Source organism: Buteo buteo, chromosome 13 (assembly GCF_964188355.1).
Source record: "Buteo buteo chromosome 13, bButBut1.hap1.1, whole genome shotgun sequence".
NCBI classification, from domain to species: domain Eukaryota; kingdom Metazoa; phylum Chordata; class Aves; order Accipitriformes; family Accipitridae; genus Buteo; species Buteo buteo.
The window spans coordinates 26,786,926-26,807,141 of record NC_134183.1 but is presented as its reverse complement, the minus strand read 5'-3'; the positions used below and the strand labels follow the sequence as shown (position 1 = coordinate 26,807,141).

At 41.0% G+C, this 20,216-nt stretch overlaps 1 protein-coding gene across 2 annotated transcripts; it reads right to left on the bottom strand.

The window, feature by feature from the left end:
- Window positions 1-602: 602 nt before the first annotated feature.
- On the bottom strand, window positions 603-18,547 carry SLC30A4 (solute carrier family 30 member 4). Of its 2 annotated transcripts, XM_075045205.1 has the most exons (7): window positions 17,554-18,547; window positions 12,437-12,583; window positions 6,929-7,082; window positions 6,457-6,670; window positions 6,063-6,168; window positions 3,652-3,786; window positions 603-2,967 (listed from the first exon to the last, which is right to left on the bottom strand). In XM_075045205.1, exons 1-7 carry the CDS (start codon window positions 17,942-17,944, stop codon window positions 2,813-2,815), a joined length of 1,302 nt encoding a protein of 433 aa, XP_074901306.1. In that variant the 5' UTR covers window positions 17,945-18,547; the 3' UTR covers window positions 603-2,812. The 2 variants fall into 2 exon arrangements, with proteins under 2 accessions (XP_074901306.1, XP_074901307.1); XM_075045206.1 differs by lacking the exon at window positions 12,437-12,583.
- Between the last annotated feature and the right edge of the window lie 1,669 nt (window positions 18,548-20,216).

Genomic DNA, 20,216 nt, shown 5'->3' with positions numbered 1-20,216 from the left:
ACTTGGAGTATTATAAGTGAAAATATGCATATTCCTTTTGATGCTGATTAATAGCAGATTCAGAAGAATACTGGATTCTTACATTAAACATCGCAGTGCCAGACAACCTGTGCCCTGAATAATTCAAAAAGAATAAGAAAAGGATTAGAGGTAGGCCACACAGATACACATTTCCATGTGAGTTTAGTTAGACCTTAATACAGGGAATGTATGCTTCAGAGCCTCCCTGAGCACTGACTCTTTTATTCTTTATTCTCATTTCATCTTCTGTTTCTTTTTCTCTGAACTCCTTCCAGTCTATAGACCTTGGTAACAAGGGCCCCTCAAGGGTTAATGTAGGGTTTCAAGAATGTTTTGCCAGTCGCTTTATGGCTGATCCTTCACCATACTTTGTCAGCTTATATTTTCTAAAGTGCAATTATTGCTTGGGAAATAACAAGACTTAAATTCTTCTGACTGAAGAGGGAGACATAATTCATTCTATATATAGCATCTCCAAACAGAGTTAAGCTTGAGTGTTCAGACATTTCAAAAAACAGCTGCTGTAAGAATCAAAGATGATGACAAGAGACAGCAATACAAATAAATGTAAGACAGCAATGTGAAGTTTAATAATTGATTTAATAAAACCCACAATAAAGCAACACACTTCTGCTTTTTTCTTCAATTAAACAAATGTGTAGTAAATTCTTAAAAAACTCCAAATACAATACATGTCTACTGTACTTCAACTTCTAATTACATCAATTGTAAACCCCAATTTAATTAAAACCTATCTGAGTATTAGTATGTGCAAAACACCTGTTGTTTGTTTGTGGTATTTTTTTCCAGTAAGTTTGTAAGGACAGGATGCACATTTTTCATTAACTGTGATATGACTTAATTAATGATAGTGTTTGTATTGAAGCATTAACTTCCCAAGTACAGTGCTACTTTGCCTCTGAGCTGTATGTGCTCTCATGCTGTACTCAAGTGTTCCCATTTCTTACCAGAACAGACATAAACATAATCCAGTGTTATGTGTACTTTGTCCAAATTAATACTGTGCTGTCAGTTTTCACCAATAAAAACTCATCATGTGACCCCTACCTCAAAAAAGGGGAGAAAAGAAGCCAAGATTTTTACCACCAATTGCAGGTATAAACCAGCCTGATGAATATGTGAAACCCTAGCAAGTTTCAAAACAGGCAACAGCTTAAGTATTCACAGCTGAGTATCACAATATCCATTATTCGGCAAAAATTTTCCTTTCTGATCCACATAGAGAACTACTTTTTATGTCAGTGGAAGTTCTGCATAAAGATCAAAGTACAGATAAGCAAAAAATATTTGAAGCCAAGTTCTTCCCATCTTCTGAACTTTGCAGGTCATATTCTTGTTGCGCTTAGCTTCTTCAATGGAAATGACTTCAGAAGCAGGTGTAAATTGGAGCTTGATAATAGCTCAGTGTCAGGTTTTATCATCCCATGTACATTCAAAGTACAGGGATTCCACCATGAGGCTAAGCAATTCAGTTTTGTGAACTTCAAGGTGTCCGGATGAATAAATAGTCTTTTCAAATTGCCTCATCTCTCTATGAATAAGAAAAGGCCTTTCTACCTCTGTAGGTCGTTATATTATTGTCAAAAACAATATTATGATATTGTTGTCCAGCACCATTAGGTTACTGAGCTTGCTTGGATTTTGCTTTATTCATAAAGCCAAGTAGTGGGGACTGCTATTGCAGTGGCATTCCTGTTGGGATACTGCCATCCTGTGCTCAAAGCAAAGATGAAAAAAGGTCAGAGATCTGTGACTGAGGGAATAGTACATATCTAAAACTTCTGCTCCCCACTTTCCTGTTAGATGCATGTATTTTACATGTCTGTAGATTGTGTTTGGGAGTATCTCCACATCAAGCATAGTTTCTATCATTTGACTTTTAAAACAAAACAATCATGGAAAAATGATCAATTACAGGACATTTATTAATTATAATTAGAATGCGTGCTAATCAACTGGCCTTTTAATGTGAATCAAATGTTGAAATTCAAGATATTATTAATAATAAATTCATCTTGCAAGTCAAAACTTTGTAAAATAAATAACCTGTTTCTAATGTATAAACCCTATTCTAAAATACATTAAAGATAACTGATCACTTAAAACACTTTGGGTCCAGTGTCGGGTCTCCAGTTAAATACCAGAAGTCTGGGCAAGGATCTTCCTGTCTGGATCTCTGAGTGCCCAGATTAAAGCTAACTTTCTGGTCTGGGTATAATGAATTCTGTATTTTGCAGTGTCTCTAAAGAGACAGTTTCCAAAAGAATTCAACTAGCACTGTATGCATTATGGTTTAAGATACTGTATGAAAATTACTATTGCAAAAATACTGTATAATGAATTCAGGGATCATGATATATTATGGAACCCTGGCATGATCAACATTAGAGACTTTAATTGAAATACTGAATACTTGATGCTCCATTTGGAGTGCAGGTACTTTGTGGTACATATTACTGAAGGACAATATGGACTGTAATTTGTGAGGTATCTGCAGAGCCACGTTGCAGTTTGTAAACAATAATCTGAAAACAGCTTTGTCTCAAAATCATAATAAATTGGATAAACCAGTACAAGGGATAGAGTGAAATGCATGTTCTGTAGGGCAACCACTGCACTTTTTGCAGCACCAGTTCTCCCTGCTGCACGTTACATGGTACAAATCCACATATTAATGATTTCTATTTGATCATTTTCATTTTGCATTTATTGCTCTCAGTCTTTGACTACAAGATAAAGAATAAGGCAGCAGTTCCCAAAACATATGAAATTAGGCACTGGAACTCTGACAACTTGCGCAGGTTTTGCTCGTTTCCTGTTTGTAACTCTGAAGCTGGACAGAGCACTTGTACATTCCAAATGTGTTCAGCAGCAGGTGTCGGGCCTTGGACTGAACTTCCTCCCATTTAGATGAACTACCAGGAACTGGAATGTCAAGAAAATAATTAATAGAATTAAATCCTCAAGAAACCTGGACAATCCAGCTCTTCTCAAATTTATCACAGTGTTACCAACTAGAATAATTGTTTTTCACACTCATTAATTTAATATTGTTCTGTGGTCACTATGTACTCTCTATATATTATTTTACACCTTTTAGGTCTGTGTCCTTTAACTAGAATCACCTCTTGATAAAAGTGTGTGTGTTTGTCACCACCCCCCACCCCATCCAAAAAATTGAGCTTTCTTACTAAGAATTAATATTCATGGTACCATTAGATATCTAAATCAGCACGTTTTGACAAAACATATTTATTATTCATATGTCAGATTGTTCCGCATTAGAACTTCACCCTGTCTTTCCCTGGACAAAATAAGGGAATTTCTGAGAGAAATTTCTTTTTCTTCCCCCCCAAGCCACCCCCCAAGAATCTGTATTGAATGTTTCAACACAACTATATTTTCTTTGCACAGTTTTCATTTACAGTGTGTCCTTCTGGGCCAATGCATTCTATACCTTGCTGTACAAAACCATAATTAGTAGATTTTTTTTTTCCCCCAGAATGGTATTTCCAGGTTCAATTTAAATAACAATATGAAGAGAAGCGGGGGGGACGGGACGGTTCTACACTTAGATTTAATTTAGAATTATGCTATACAGCAGGTTACCTAGTTGCAAGTGGACTATGGCAGTTGTTTTTCCTGCAGTGAGAGACCAAACATTTAAATCTTCTATAGAATAAACATCTTCAATTTTCATCAAGTCTTCCTTAATGCGATCCACATTTAAATGCCTTGGAACTCCTGCAATACCAAACATGAGATAAAATTAATTCTGTCTTCTGCAAACTCTCAGTAGCCTTTAAAATGTCATGACAGTTCTCCGTGTCAAAAGAGTTTATAATTTGTGCTGTTGGAAGTCATTAGTAACTTCCAAGTTATCAATAGAGAAGAATATGCAAATTGGCATATTAAGTCCAATATGGGTACAGAAGTTGTACAGGAATTGCAATGTTGTCTCAAATGTCGTTTGTCCTGTCCAGAATCTGCTCTCTGGTAGTAGCCAGCATTAGATCATTTAGAGCGATGTACTTGTGTAGACAACTTTACTGCAGCTTCTAACACCTAGTAACTGCTTAGACCAGACTCTTAAGGTCAGAATCTAAAAAAATAATAATGCTAGGGCCTGTATCCTGCTGTCTCCTGAAACTTCTCTCTTCAGGTAACTGGTATCATTTTCAAGTGCTCATAGTAATCCATCTACAGTGGTTAACACATGACTTTGTCTTATAGCATGACGTCTTTGCAAATCAATGATTGCACTGATAAAGTCCTTCTGGACGTAGTATTTTCAGCAGCTACAGCACCTCTAATGCTTCCCTACTCCACCCTTTAGCTGTACAAAGGGCAGAAACAAAATTTTAGACGATCAACATGGGTCAAAAACTAGTACAAAAATACTGAATAAACTCTGTTTCTGAACAGTTTTGTTTCTATCATAGCTTTTTACTGCTTATCTTCCAGTTTTATGGAGTTTGATTATATGTACTATGAAGAGTTCAGCCACTTGCTTCTCAAATTTCTTCAGAATTTTTGGATGACTTCTCTCTGAATCCGATGCCTTACTGTCTTTTAAAATTATGTTCGTTCCAGTACCATCTCTTTTGAAAGGTCAGTGTTTAGGATTGTCTCATATTAAACAAAATTTTCCTTCTAGTGAAGACCATAAAAAATTATTTAGCTGATAAATAACTAGCTAACTGCGAGATGTTATTTCTACAGCCGCCTTCTCCCCAGGAAACATGGACTCAAATTTTGATATCTCACATCATGCTATTGATAGGCTTCCATGCTGCCTTATAAATCTGTATTAAAAGCTAGAATCTCATTGCTTGTATTAGATAATAATTTAAGTTTTTAATTTAGCATTCCGAGTATAATGATGAAACTTAAGTTAAAATTAATACTGAAAACTGATACAACTCCAAGGACATAAAGCCCACCTATCATCACTTTTAATAACATCATTAATTTGGAGATTCTTATGACAACTAGACTACCTCTGCAAAGAGCTACAAGTCAAAATATCTGGAATCTGATACAGCAATAGTTCCTTATCTGTTCAGCTAAATCTTAGCTATTGCATTGGAGCTAATTGAGGTTTCTTAAGCAAATATCACCATTTTTGCCTTCTCAGTGGACTTCCATTTTGTTGTTTGGGGGGGGAGTTTGTTGGGTTTTTTTCCCCTAAATGACAGCAAAAGCACCTGACACTGAAGATTTTGAGGTCCTTGATTTAACCTCGTAACATAATAAAAGTAAAGTCAGTAATAGCTCACATGAGACACCTAGGAAGGTGCAGTTAAAACCTAGGATTTTTCTCCCATCCCCAACATCTTCACTTTCATAAGGTAAAAGTACTAAATAAAGCAGTAATAGTTGGCATGTTAGCTATGATAATGCAAAGAATGTTGCTGGCATCTTTCCCTCTAAGTCACCACATGAGATAAGATTCTTGAGCTTGTGTTCAGCTTTTTCTTTCCTTTTTTTTTCTTCTTCCTTTTTACACCACTCTTTACTTGTAGATTCCCCTACAGTAACAGTAGAAGCACACAAGTAATACAACAGCACTTGTGGAAAAGGGGAAGACAGTACAGGCATGAACTACCTGTCCAGCCATTTGGCCTAAGCTTGCTTCCTCCTTTTACATGTGTTCACATTCACTTTTAACTTTACGAGTAATTAAAGTGTAGAGCTGAGCGTGGGCAAATGTTCACTTAGTTTAGCTGATAGGCACTGCAGACGCACAAGAAAGTTCTGTACATTTCACTTTACCATCTCCTGATGGGAAAGGGTGAGCAGAGCTAGGACTTGTGTCATTCTGGCAGAGGTCAAAGACACCTAAAGACTGCTGCAACTTAGATGAGCCATCAAGAACCAACAGACTAAGCAGCAGCAGGATAAACAAGTCTCCAGACACAATTCACATTGTTAGAGATGGTGATCGTGATGTCAAAAAAAGTGCCAATGCTCACTGGTATTTGACATGTAAAGTACTGCAGACTGTGCACAGATCTTACCTTCCAGAATAATAACTCCTGTGTCACACAGAATTCGAACTGTTGTCAAAACCACCAGTATGGAGAATATGTATGTACATATAGGATCAGCAATCTTGTATTCTGGCTGCAAGGGAAGTTCCAAAGTGTTAAAGGATGTATGAAAATAAGCTCACTTAGAAAATGCAGTTACTTCCAGCTACAACTTTCATGAATATTTCTTTTTGTTTGAATAGTTACAAAATACATAATAGATATAGCCTTTGCTTATTTTGCATGAATGTATGAAGCTTATAATAGAATATCACAAAGTATTTTTTTTAATAACTTAAAAAAACAAGTCCCTTTTTAATTTAATCACTGGAGTTGAAATTAAAAAAATTCCACCCTGCCTCAAAGACTAGCCATTCCTTACCTTAAAGCGTATGATATATGCAGCTACGAGCACACCAATACTTTGTACCAGGTCCCCAAGGGCATGTACAAATGCTGCTCTCACGGCAAGGCTGCTGTGTCCATGGCTACTGCTGTGGGCTGTGTTAGGAGAGTTCGACTGAGGTACGTGAGAGTGAGGGTGGGAATGGGAGTGGGAGTGAAGGTGGCCAGATTGATTCAGCAAAAAACCCATTCTGAAAATGAAAGAAGAAAAACACTCCAAGAAACGGGCTTTAAGTTTTGGTGGGTGGGGTTTTTTTGTTGCTTTTTTTCTTTCGTTTTGAACCAAATAATTGAAAAAGTAATACTCAGTATCATTTCTTGTCTTAGTTATGAAAATGAAGAGGTCCAGCAAAATTACATCCCATCAGAAAGTTACGGGGCATGAATGAATTACCAGCTTATTCAGAAATACATTTATAAGTGTTAATGGAGAGAAAGGAAGATCTTACATTAAGTTAACTGCAACACCAACCGCTGCTGTAATCAGCATGATATCGCCATTTATTTCATAGTCCATATGGATAGTTCTTTGAACAGCTTCATACAAGAGGAATGCCATAAGGATATAGACCAGCAATACACTGATGATGGCTGACAATACTTCTGCAAACAGAAAGGAAACAACATTACAAAAGTGAGTCTCAGATCTATTTCTATTTCCAAATTAGAATGTGGACAGAGCCTTAGTTATTTTAAGTATATAATGCGTGTTATAACCCTTATGCACAACTAACAAGTTGTGCAGTAAATAAAACTCATAAAATAGGATTAACAAATGGAGTCTGTTCTAATCAATTCCTTCACACTTCCCTGTCAGTATATCCCTCAAATTATGTTTTCTCTGAAAATTTCTGCACGGGTGATGACTGTGACTTCTTCAGGCATCCCAGAACTTTTGCCTGGCAAGTCACAAACAAAGGCCCTGTTCACAGGAGAGGAAGATGGGTGTTCTCAAACATCACCAGCCCACCTACAAATAAGAGAAAACTTGATTTCAAGTGTCCACAGTATTAAGCTGGATTTAGATAGGACTTTTGTATATCCCTTTGTATTTAGGATGGAGAAAAAATTATAAAAATATTAAGAAACTGAACAGTACAAACTTGTCAGACATATTACTCCTAAGCTTCTTGACATATGTGTACCTACATGTTACTCATTGCAGATTTCAGCTATGAAGGATTGCTTAATATAAGTTCCTGTATTGCTGTAATACGCTGTTTTAGCATTAGCTAATGTTTACCAAATACTCGTATTTCACAAAAGTAAGAATGTTACGACTAACATTTTGGTGTAGGAATTTTATCTGATCAGCTGGGACTTTCAAAAGGGCACATACATCAAAATAAAGAGAAAATCAGAAAGTTAATAAAAACTAAGTATTTAATTGTCCTGCACCTTCCACTGCCATTTACATCTGTGGAAATTGGTTACAGCTCTCTATAAGGTTCCTGCTGTTCTGATGTGAGGTAAATAGGCCTGAATATTTTACGGGTCAGGACCTTAGTGCTGTCTGCCTCAGTACACAAGTCATGAAATCGGGCTAGTAATAGCATACATAAACCTGAGGAGGATGAGTCCACACTACAGTTTTAAGGTCCTACTATAAAGAATATAGGTATTTCCAAATGGGTCACTAGATTCCTTTTAACATAAACATACTTTTACCCTCTAGATTCATATTGTGAAAATGATTGCCCTATTGCAGCTGAAACTTAAAAAAAAAAAGGGGGGGGGGGGGGGCAAGATACCTGACAGAGAAAACACTGGCCCAGTTAAAAGACTGTCTCAGTTATAAACAAGTTAATACAGGGCTTTACAAAAAGCACTGGGAAAACCTTAATGCTAGCTCCATTGTATTGCATGTAAATCTGCAGCCATGCCTGAGTAACCAGTAATCATTATGCATAATGCTCTGGACTGTCACTTGCCAGATGGACCCCTGGGATCTTAGCCTTCTTGTGTGAATTCAAAGATCAGAGTTGGAATTAATTTACTTGGAATTGTAATGGTTGTTCTTCCCCCTTGTTCCACACATGTTGCCCTGATTTATTCCCCAGTAAGGGCAAAATTCCGCTCTTGGCTCTACCATAGCTCTAAGAATACTGATCTGAGAATGGCCTTGCTTTTCCCTCTGATTTGAATCTGTCAGCGTGTAGTATAACTTTGGTTACTGCAGAAGGTGTAATTTCTAACACAGAACTGCCTTAATTTTATTTATTGAATATTACAGTAAAAAGCATGCAGCTATATAAGCATTTTAATATCACTAAAATCACTTCATCCATACACTGAATTTTTAACATCATTATGGGAGAAGAAACTCACACCAACGCATTCAGCTGCTCAGTAGTGTGTCAGTGCCTGGATAAGTACCAGCATTACCAGGCAGTAACAAGGCTCTGAAAGGCAATTGTCACAATCTCAGATGATTGCAGAGCAACATGAAAATCCTGGAAATATCCATGCAAGTGGTAGCGTTCTTTACAAAGCAGGCAGATTATTCAGGGCAACAGCCTTAAAAAAACCCAGTACATTGCTTAGAAGATTTTCCAGAATGCTTTTTAAAAAAATTGTGAAGCCATAGCACATTAGCATTTACCAAAGAAATAACATATTTTGGTTTTACAATCTAAAAATGTATTTTCTGCAACGGAAACTAGCGTTTTCCTTGCAGTTTCTTTCAGAGTCATTGTCATGTCAGAATTGTAGATTTGTGCTGAGATCTTTCACTTCCTGTGAAATGAACTGTGCACTGTCTCAGTGGACTGACTGATTCTGTCATTACTAACATTGTCTCCGCAGCAATGGAAAAATGCCAAGTTCCATATCTATGCTTAAATCTGCTCAGCGTCTTGCTGAGAAGGAGGTATCTCCACTTGGTGGTGAAACAGAACTATTTTTGGCTTCAAGAATATAATCCTTCTTAGACAAGACTGCAATCTCCATTATTTTGTCTTCACTTTTCTAACCCATTCCTGAATCTGTCAGCTTCCTTTTCACCACTGAAAATGGAATAAAACTGAAGATGGAACATACATATTATGTATTCAAAGAGAATTCAAATAAATGAAAACTAGTGCTAATTTCCTTCTGGAATTTGACTAGACAACTAATGGGTCTGTTGTCTTTACAATGCAGCGTTTATGGGAATGAGTTTGAAAAGTCATCATTCTGCAAACAAAAGTTGCAATGAGCACCAGAAACATTGTTCATTAGAATGTTTTCATGCTTACATTATCTTAAAACTTAATGAAAAGCAGGTCAGTGATGAGACAGTTCTTGCATGTATTCCCAGTTTTAAACAAATGCTCCCCATTTTTTCTGTGACAGATGCTCAATCTGTACCCTATCTTTAACATTCTGTCATGTTTTAACATCTCTCTCATGAAATTCAAGCTATTGTTGAGCTTATATTTGCTGACAAGCTTCTTACATATAGGTTATTTGGAAAAACATGTTACAGTGAGGATATACCCTAGAAGCAGCTTTGTTCCATTGCCAACATTCACTGATGTGTGAAACTGGGCCCCTGGCCATGGCATCCAGACTAGGTGCCTAAAATCAGGCAAATAAATTTCACAAATGTGACTTTAGAAAATCTGTGTATAGTAATTTTGAACCATTCCATCTTCTGTACTTGCAGAGCCTAGGTCAAGGTTTGGGGGTCTCTTGCAGGGCCTTTACCTGCTTCCCCTTCCTCACTGCAGCCACAGAAAACTCTTCCTCCCACCCCCAGCCTCTAGTCCTCCTCCTCCTACAGAGAAAGCTGCACTGCTGCTACTCATGCAGAATGGTTGAGGTAGAAAGGAACCCCTGGAAACTGTGTAGTCCAGCTCAAAGCAAGGTTAACTATAGCAAGTTGCTCAGGGCTGTGTCCAGTTGGGTTTTGAGTATTTCCAACTGCGCAACGCATTCTAGTGTTTGACTACCTGCTGGCACTGGGCAGCAGAAAAGAAGGAGTAATTGTTGCAGAACAGAGAAGCTGCTCCCTGTAGCTTCTCCCAGGGAGAAGATGGTGGGTGATACAGACTAATTCTATGGGCCAGATCTGACCCATGGGCCACCACTTGATCAGTCTGGGTAGTATTTTCATTGGCAGTAAATGAAAAAAAAAAAAAAAAAAAAAAAAAAAGTGAGGTGGCAGGAATCCTCAGGGATTTGTGCTTGCAAAGTGCTATGGAGTCCTCAAATTAATTGAAAAGTCAGTGAAAAATTACAGAACTGAGTAAGATTTTAATGGCTAAGTAAGTTTCTTCTATTTTTCTTAAGATTAACTCCTCTTTTAAGCTAGGCCATGGCATGTTCAATGTATATACTATTTGGTTTTAGAAAAGTTACAAAGACACATAAAGTACTCAAATGATTTTTAAATAGGGTTAAAATATGTATAAATGCTAGCAAACATCCTTCTGGGGAGCATGAGCAAATGCGAGGGGCATATCTGCAAGGTCAGGTTTCAGTATGAGGGGAGCTCCTATCGCAAAATTAAAACTTCTTGAAAGAAAAGTTTGTAATGGGAAATGCTGGCATTGTTAATGCTTTCTTGCTAAAGCCCCAAAGATCTTTGCTAGTGTATAGAGTTATGCATTCATGCATTAGTGACTAACCGATGACAAATGACTAGAAGTGATGGAGTTGTTGAATTCTACTTCTGTTCTAGCAGCCAAAATAAGAATTGCAAATAATGACTACACAAGACTTTGAAATTCCTTGAAAAATATACACTATAGAATGTATAGAGCAGAGGTAGCAAACTGTGACACTAGAAATTATCTATTTCATGAAGAGTAAATGTTGAAGCTTTTGGTAAAATGTCTACAAGACCTGAAGCTGTACATTATGAATTACTATATCCAGTTAGCAACCACATGAAGACACCCTTTATCATCATTATGTTTCCAAATATGAAGTAATGAATCCTGAAAATACCCTTTCAAGGTTTAATACATAATTCTGTTTATATTTCTTTTAACAGACACCTAAAATGAGCAGAGGTCAAGTAACTTACTGTATTGCAAACCGTGGGACATTTTGACCTCTGCTTTGTGTGGTTTGGGGAGTGCAAGAGGAATACTGATTTATGTGGCTTCTGGTAGGGCAGAGCTCTCTGATAATATGCTCTACAGAAATTTTTAGTTCTGGATTAAGATGTCATTTTTCACATTGAATAGGACCTTTTTCCACTGTCGTAATTCTATTGAAGTCAATGGGACTTCATAAATCCTAGGCACTGGCAATAATCTGTTGTGAACAATAACTGACTGACATGTACAGCTCCTGCACCAACAAGCTCCTCAGTGTGTCACACAAGCAGTAACAGTGGTACAGCAGTGAGTGACCAAAGAATGTGCCCCTCTTCTGCTCAACAGCCTCAATTCCAAAGCACAAAGGTGCACAGGGGCCTGGCCTAATGCAACAACCCAGTAACTATGGATGGGCTGTGAAACACAGCTGCATATCCACCCTTGTTCTTGCTGGGGACAGCTTCCCTCCTCTGAACCCTTTTTAAACTTCTTAGGCCATGGTTCATATGTAGGAAGTCATATTTACAATGTCATCATGCATCCAGTTCCCTAACCTTCTTCTTTAAGATGGAAGATGGATCAAGCATTCAGAATTTAACTCTGAATCTGCTAAGTCCTAGTTCCACAGAGATGGAGAGACTCATCCTGCTCCCAGTGAGTAAAATGCTGCCATCAAACTTCACTTTTGGCTGAGGTTTAACATTTAAAAATTTATTTTTTTATTATCTATTCCCTTGTGGCAATACAACCTATATATAGTGGATCCACAATGGCCAGTGAAAAGGACATTAGAGTCAGGGTGTTAACCATAAAGCAACTTTTAGGTTTGTTGCTACTTTCTTTCTAGTTACCTATTCTTCTAGAATTAGGTGACCTTTAAAATTGTTGCTTAAAATACTCTGTTAATAACAAAAGCTGGTATCTACATACCTAAACGATGAAATCCAAAAGTGAACCTCTTTGTGGGAGATTTTGCAGACAGCCAGAGAGCAAGCAGGGTCAAAATAATACCGCTAAGGTCAGTTAACATATGAAGTGCATCTGTCATAATTGCTAGACTGTTAGCAACATATCCACCTGAAAACAAAGTTGGAAAAGTCAGGACACATTACATTAATGATTCTAGATAATATCCTCTTGGCATAGCTTACAGTTTGGGGGGGGGGGGTGGTGGTGGGTTTTTTTTCCAGAACAGAGCATTAAGTGCATGAGAGCCTTTCTTACAATCACTGAACGGGGTTTTCTGCCATTACAATCAAAATGCCATGCTATAATTTAAAGCTACCATAGTTACAAGTGCAGTGAAATGTTCTATTAAGAGTAACATAGAAAGTATTCACTCCTGTTATTCTCACAGAGACTACTTGCATCATAACATTTGCAAGATCAGGCCCCAAATACTTTTCTATCTTTTCTCTATATATTATTGCTTATGTGCTTAATCAGCTGATTCTTTTATTAAGCTATGTCTGTTAAATATTTTGACATTATGGAACAGGGACAGAAATCCAATTACTCAATGGCAAGGAAATTTACCCTGCCCCCTTTTTATTCTCATTACATTATCTTTTAACCTTCATTATTCCCTGTCCTGGCAAGGGTGTATAAGTTCTGCCAATATATATTGCAGACAATGACTTTCACTTGCACAGCGTTTTCCTTTGTTATTTATTACCATAATTTTTTCTCATAATTATGAGCTGCATTGAGATAAATAACCTCAGATCAAAGGTTAATATCTCTGTTGCAATTCAATTGCTAATGCTACTATGGGATGGGTGAGATTTAAACAACACACCTGTCTCTTAAACATCCCTTATCCAAAGGGGAATCAAGGACAGGCTGCGTTGTCTTCCATATGCATGAAGGTAAGCCCGTTTTCTCAGAAAGATCACATCTTTAGCGTCAGCTCAGCTGTGATTTAGTTTCTCTTTTTACCTTGAGATTGTCATTCAGCCTGTAAATTCTACTGAGCACAAGCATGCAGCTGGCGTGCCATTTGGCAGGTTTGAGGCTCCAACTAACATTCTGAGTAAAGGTATCTTCATATACAATTAAAACTGTCTTAGTGAAGAGGCTGACCACGAGGTAATAGCAACAGGAAATTCACAAATGGCTGATTGCTTTCAAGACTAGTTATAAAACACGGGTGGGTGGGTGGCTGTGGGTGTTTCTATGTGTACACACCTGCAGACAGCATGGCTGATACTCTAGTATTGCTTGTACTGTGGGTAACTACCAAATACACCCCATTTCAACCAGTTCCTTTCCTCCATCCCCCTTTCTTCAGTTGTTCCAAAGTTTCCAAGTCACATTCTTCTGAGGCTGCAGTTTTCCAAAGGCCACCACAGCTCAAAAATAATGAGTTTTTAAGATTTAGCAATTCAGCAGCTTTTCAAGTAAAATGAGTTATGCCTTTCCTTTCTGAATTAATTTGTGTTCTCACATGATTTTAAAAAGTATGACTTAGAAATGTGCAACTCAGCCTCTTTTATAGCCAACGTAGAAGAAACAGTAATTTATTTCTAAGGACATTTAATTTAGTAGTTTACATGTATGATCATTTAAAGTATCTATGTTAATTCACATGTATTAATTTTGAGAATCACTTCAGTGCAGGATGAGTCAATTCTATTTCAGCTAGCCTCTCACTTGAAGATTTTAAAAATAAAATCATAAAGAAGGAATTCAGGTACTGAAGCTAATCATAATGCAGCATGTGGATTAAGAAAACATAATTGAGATTTATGAAATTCTGAAATCAAAGGCGCTCTGTTTCCAAATGTATCAGTTCATTGCTTGGTTAAAGGTACTGCCTAAGGGCTGTTTAAACATGACTGGCAACTTGGAAAAAAAAGACATCTATAACCTTCACAAATAGCCAGCTTGATGGCTCACCACTGTTTTCAGTGACCCATGAAGGACAGCAGTCCTCCTCATGGAAGATCAATTAGAAATCTCTAAACATAGCTGAAAACATCAAAATCCTGTCAGAAAAGGTAACTAGGACTTGCAATATGTTTTTCATTTCTTGATGCTAAATGGTTCCCACAAAGTGTAAGTTGTTACCTGACTTTTACAATGACTGTTCATCAAATTAAATAACAAACACTGAGGTGGGCTGGGGTAATGAGCTTGACTATACTTTGGAAAAAATAGGCCAATCAAGATTTCATAAAAAAGGTGCTGAAACAAGATTTCCTTCATCTTGACATCGGTAACAGACAGCGGAAAGATTTTTACTGAACAAATCAATTCTCTGATTGCCTTTTTTTCAGAAACTCAAATCTGTCAAAGATCGTACAAAGAAGTCAGTTAAAATGTCCTATGTGATCAAACAAAGTTTCCCAAACACCTGAGCTACAGATTAATTCAAAGAGTTCCAAAATTTGAAACCAACCAGACAGAACACAGGGCTGGAGTTAAATAAATTAAACAGGTAGGGCACTGACTCAGGACTTGAGGGCTCCATCTTTAATTACTTGTTCTGCTGCTGATTACTTGCCCTATGACAAGTCATTCAGGTCAAGATCCACAAAAGTACAGAGATACCCAAGTCCTCTATTTATTCTCTGTGGAGGCTGTATGCCTGAATATTTTATAGGTCTGGCCCTTAGTGCTGTCTGCCCAGATAATGAAATAGGGCTGGTAACAGCATACATAAACCCGAGGAGGATGAGCCCACACTACAGTACTAATGCTTTGCATAGACAAATCCACCACCCTGAGCTGAGCCTGCAGAAGTCCTGGCTGTAAGGGAGAAACAACAGATGATGTGACAGTGATGAGGGAGTATTTTTACTCTCAACACCTATTATTTCTAGAGCTCTCCCTGCACTAGCTATGGAGAGGTCTACAATAGCATGAATCAGATCCAAAGCCCCTAACAGATACACTCATAGTGACTTCAGCATCAAGCTGCCAACAGCTCAGACATATTATTCAGCAAGGGCCCCTTCAAACGAACTCAGTTCAGCATATATTAGAACTCTGATATGAATACAATCAAATAAAATCACTGTCATGTTAAAGGATGTCTATGTCTGAGATACAACACTATGTTGCTTATCAAATTCACCCTAGTTCATGCTGAACCAAAATCTCAGCCAGAGACAAAAAATGGAGCCAAGGGGCAAATGGAGGCATTCAACCAGATCCCTGCAACAGGTTTGATGTGAAGTGCCTTATCCATGATAAGCTGATGTATTGTAGCAGTGTTATTAATGACTAACCACACACTGAGAGATGCTGAAGGACAAAACCACTTTTTTCCATTAACCAGCGTTCCTGAAATAAGGCCACAAATAAAACTAGTGCAGATACAGTCAGTGTTCTGGTCTCTCTCTGAAAAACGGACCATTTCTCCTAGGGATTTTTTTTCTACATATGTGGGACAAAATGTATTATACTCGGGCAGTGATTTTGCTCCCTATCCATCTTGCAGAAGTTTCTGTCTTAAAGATATAATTCACAACTGTCCTAGGACAGGTGATCCAAGAGCATGAGCTCACTTCACACCAGCAAACATCAGATCTTCAGTCATTACTGACCAAATTTGCATAGGTGAGGAGGAGGATGTAGGTCCCATGTTACTATACCTGAGGCATCTCTGTTCTTCCAGAAAGTTTTTGTGACTTGATTTCTCCTTTTTTTTTCTTCCTGGTGAATTACAGCCAATAGTTTGTCTGATTAGCTCTGATTTAGACTTGTGTGTTAAAATGAAAGCAATTTAAAAGCCATTAATTATTATAGTTGCTAGAGACCTGGCTCAACACGCACATCAATGTACTGGCACTGTGTAATGCACTCCACTACTTCAGGGGAAAGCAGATGAGAGAGTTTAAGCGTTCTTCAGGATGCTGAGTAGCACCAAGCAGACACTTGCACTGAATGGCATGGATGTACCCAGAAGACAGATGGTAACAGGACACTTATACTGATAAATGAACAGAGATTAAAAGATAAATACTATCCTTTGTAAAAATGATTAGATAATGGCAAAGGTATAATGTTTAATAGCTCACCTGCGCATCCAAGGGACCTTCAAATTTAATTTTATTTCAAGCCTATGCTGCTATAGCCTATTAAATAAAGCACAGTCCTTTTGTAGACTGCTGTATAATGCACAGGTTCTCTCCAACCTGAATAGCAAATGACAGCGTGCCTTTATGAGGGAGCAATAAAAGCTGAACTTGAGCACCAGATTCATTCTTCTGACCAACAACAATCAGACACTTATATAGGAAAAAATTCCCAGGTAAAAACCTTCTGCAAGTACTAACAAACAAAAAAGATAAAGAATTTAATCAAACAAGCTGGTGTTCTTATGCATTGTAATGGGAAGTGTTACAATACCTATTATTTTAATTGACTTTGGTCGTATGATTTATGTCTGGACAGAGCATATGCTAGTCCAGAGCACAGCAGGACATGAGGAAGTTGTCAAGGGAGTGGCTTCTTCACTAACTTGTTACTGATAGCTCAGGATTTGTCTTTTCAGTTGTAAGTAACAGAGTATATTGCTGTACCTGGTGAATAAGGACGAATACCCGCCCGATATTAGTTTTGTTATTACGGTAAATGTCACACTTAGAAACTCTATTTCCCTCCTCTTCTCTTGTTGCAAACACAGCAAGATATTATGGCAGTAATTAAAAAATACCGAGGATGAAATTGTTCGTCTTTTATTTATGTCTGTAATAAAACGCAGCTTCTCCCTTGCTAAAAACACCTTACAAACTTACAAGAGGAACTTAAAAGGAGAAATAAAAAGCCATTAGACATACCAAAAAAAAAAAAAAAGCGTGTTTTATGCCATTTGGGGGGACTGATGAGGTTCAGGTAAGGGGAGTTGCAAATTCCTCTTTCTTTTCTTGCGTGGAAAATACAGGTGGACTTTGCTCCTTCTCGCTCTCTGAACTTGCAGCTAATCTCCCCGACCTCTCTACGTGACAGATAGTTTCTCTCAGTAAGCGTTTAAAACCAAGGCCGGAGCAGGCTGAGAGGCACGCGGGCCGGAGAGACGGCACGAGAAGCCCCCCACTCACCTATGAGCTCCCCCGTCATGAAGAGGAGGTAGAGGAGGGCAGCGAGCGTCAGCCGCTTCTTCACCTTCCTCTGCTTGGAGCGCTCCCGCCGGCTGCTGCAGCTGCTGCAGGGGTCCGGCCGGCCGGCCCGGGCGCTGCGCAGGGCGATGTCCCGGTCCAGCAGGGAGTCGTCGTCGGAGGGCAGGCCCAGGGGCGTCCCGTTCACCGGCGTCTCCGGGGCCGCCTCCGAGGCGTCGTCCGACACCACCACTCGCAGCTTGTTAAACCGGGGGAAGTCCTCGTCCCCCACCTCGTCCGAGAAGTCAAAGGCACTGGAGTCGTTCAGGAACAAGGGGTCCTCGCCCCTCCGCAGCAGGGACTTGATGCTCGTCCAGAGGCCGGGCCCAGCCATAGCGGCGGTGCCCGGGGTGGGGGGGGGTGGCCTCGCCGGTCCGCGGCCGATCCGCGGCGGGCGGCCCCCGCTGGCGCAGCTCCCGGTCGCAGGCGGCGCCCGTCCGCTCGCCGTCCCGTCAGGGCATGTCCCCTACATCGCCCCGCCGGGCCCTGCGCGGGCCGGGCGGAACGCAACGCGAGGCTCTGCCGCGGAGCGCCCGACGCTGGCGGGCCGCCCCCCGCCGCCGCCGCGCCCGGCCCCCAGCTGCGAGGCGCCGCGGGCGCTGTCACCGCCGGAGCCCCGGGCCGCCCCGCGGAGCCCGTCTCCTCGCCGCGCTCGGCCGGCGCAGCCCCGGTCACGCCGCGGCCGGGCAGGCGGCGCCGGGCGCAGGGCCGCCTCCCTGCCGGCGCAGGGGGAGCGCCGCCGCCGCCGCCGCCGCCATGCGCGTCACCTCTATCGGCGCCGCGCTGCGGGCATCGCCGCGGGTGGCGACCGCGCCTCAGCCGAAATCCCTGCGCGCTCCCGCGCCCGGCGCTGCACCCGGGACGCCCCCGCGGAGGACGGCAGCGGTGGGCGCGGAGGGGCCGGGCCGGCAGACGGGAGCCGGCATCCCCTGCGCGCCCGCGGACTGCCGCGGCCCCCGCCGGCACTGCGGCTGCGCCGCCCGCGCGGGAGGGCCGCAGGTTCGAGCCCCGCTCCCGCCGGCTCGCCGCGCCCTGCGCCGACGGCGGGGGTGGTGGGGCTGCGCGGCGCGGCGCCGGGCGCGGAGCTCGGAGGGCGGCGGGGGGTCGCCCGGTGCGGTGGCGGTTAGCAGCGGCCGGCCTTGCGGCTCCCGCGCTTCCTTCGCGGTAGCCCGACAGGCCGTTCCCGTCCCTACGTGCGTTTGCGTTCGCCTTCGGTGGGTAAACGTCACGCGAGGTAGAGACTGCTAACTGTAAAAGGCGTAGAATCCACAGACGGGCTGTCGACAGGCGAGCAACAGTTTTAATGTACGCTGGAAGCCTGAACCGCATAGATCCGTGCTCCGGCTTCAGATTTTAAAAGCCACGAGTTTGCATCGTGTAGCGTTTTTTCTTTCTCTCCCTGTCAAAAGCACGGTTCTTCACACTGTTGCCAGGACCTCCCGTTAGGGCAGTGTGGTGTTTTAGGAAGTCACATGCGCCTTTCTGAGTATTCCTTGAAGGGTGTAGGGAGAAACAAACCTCAGAGGCCCTGCTGTCATGTAATTCCTTTCAGAACCATGCTCTAACTTAGAAGTCATTAGGTTTTCACCTTTATTAATGCTCTTGAGTGGTTATTCCCCCTCCTCACTGGCCTGAGTACTAGCAATTTTCTTCTAATTTGCACCCTACACGTATTCAGGGCCAGTTTGTACCCATGGCCAAATTTTGTTACTGTGTCAGTCAGTTCCCTAAGTCATAAACTTTTCTGGAAAAACAGGCCTGCCTGAGGGAGAGTACGTAGCCTGGTTTTTGACCTGGCTGAAAGAAATTACCAAGTAAAGACCAGTTTTACAGAACTGCAAATTTTCGAGAAGGGCACTCCCTTTCTGGTGACGGGCTGATAGCAGATTCTGGCACGCATCGGGGCAGCACTGCAGGTCGTGGAGCGAGCGAGCCCCTTCTTGGAACAGGCCCTACAGGAGGGGAGTCGTGTGTTGTAGACTGGCCTTGGGTGGAGATTGCTTACTGTTGTTCTCCATAATGATGTCCAAAAAAAAGCAGTATTTTGCTTTGTCTGAGCTCCTTTGCCACTTTACAATGTGGCCATTTTCCTATCCCCAGCCCTTTCACCCACCTCGTAATTCCCCAGCAGGGTTACCAGCACAATTATTTTGGGGCCAGATGATGAACTGGGTCCCTGAAATGGGCCAGAATTAAAAAATACATATTGGAGGGGGTTGAGATATATTTGTATGTGTAACTGAGACTGCTTCCGTGATCACAACTTGCATAGACATCCATATGACAACTGAGGGGGCAGCTAACAGTGTGGGAGTCAGAACGAGCAGTGGAGGCTGGGAACCTGTTAAGCCAGCCTTGCCGCCTAGGGAAGGGCTCCCAGCTGTGTTCCAGTTCAGACATTCTTAATGTTTTTTTTTCTCTCTGGGTGATTTAACTCACTCTGTTTCACCAGTTTCACCACTTGTACCGGCACAAGTGAGCAAGGACGCAGGCGTGAACGACTAGCTGGTAGTAGCTGCCAAAACAACTGCTTGTAAAACTCTTGTCTTAAAATGTTGGGCTTTGCACTGGGGGATTGAGGAATAGGCTCATGCTCTGTTCTGCTG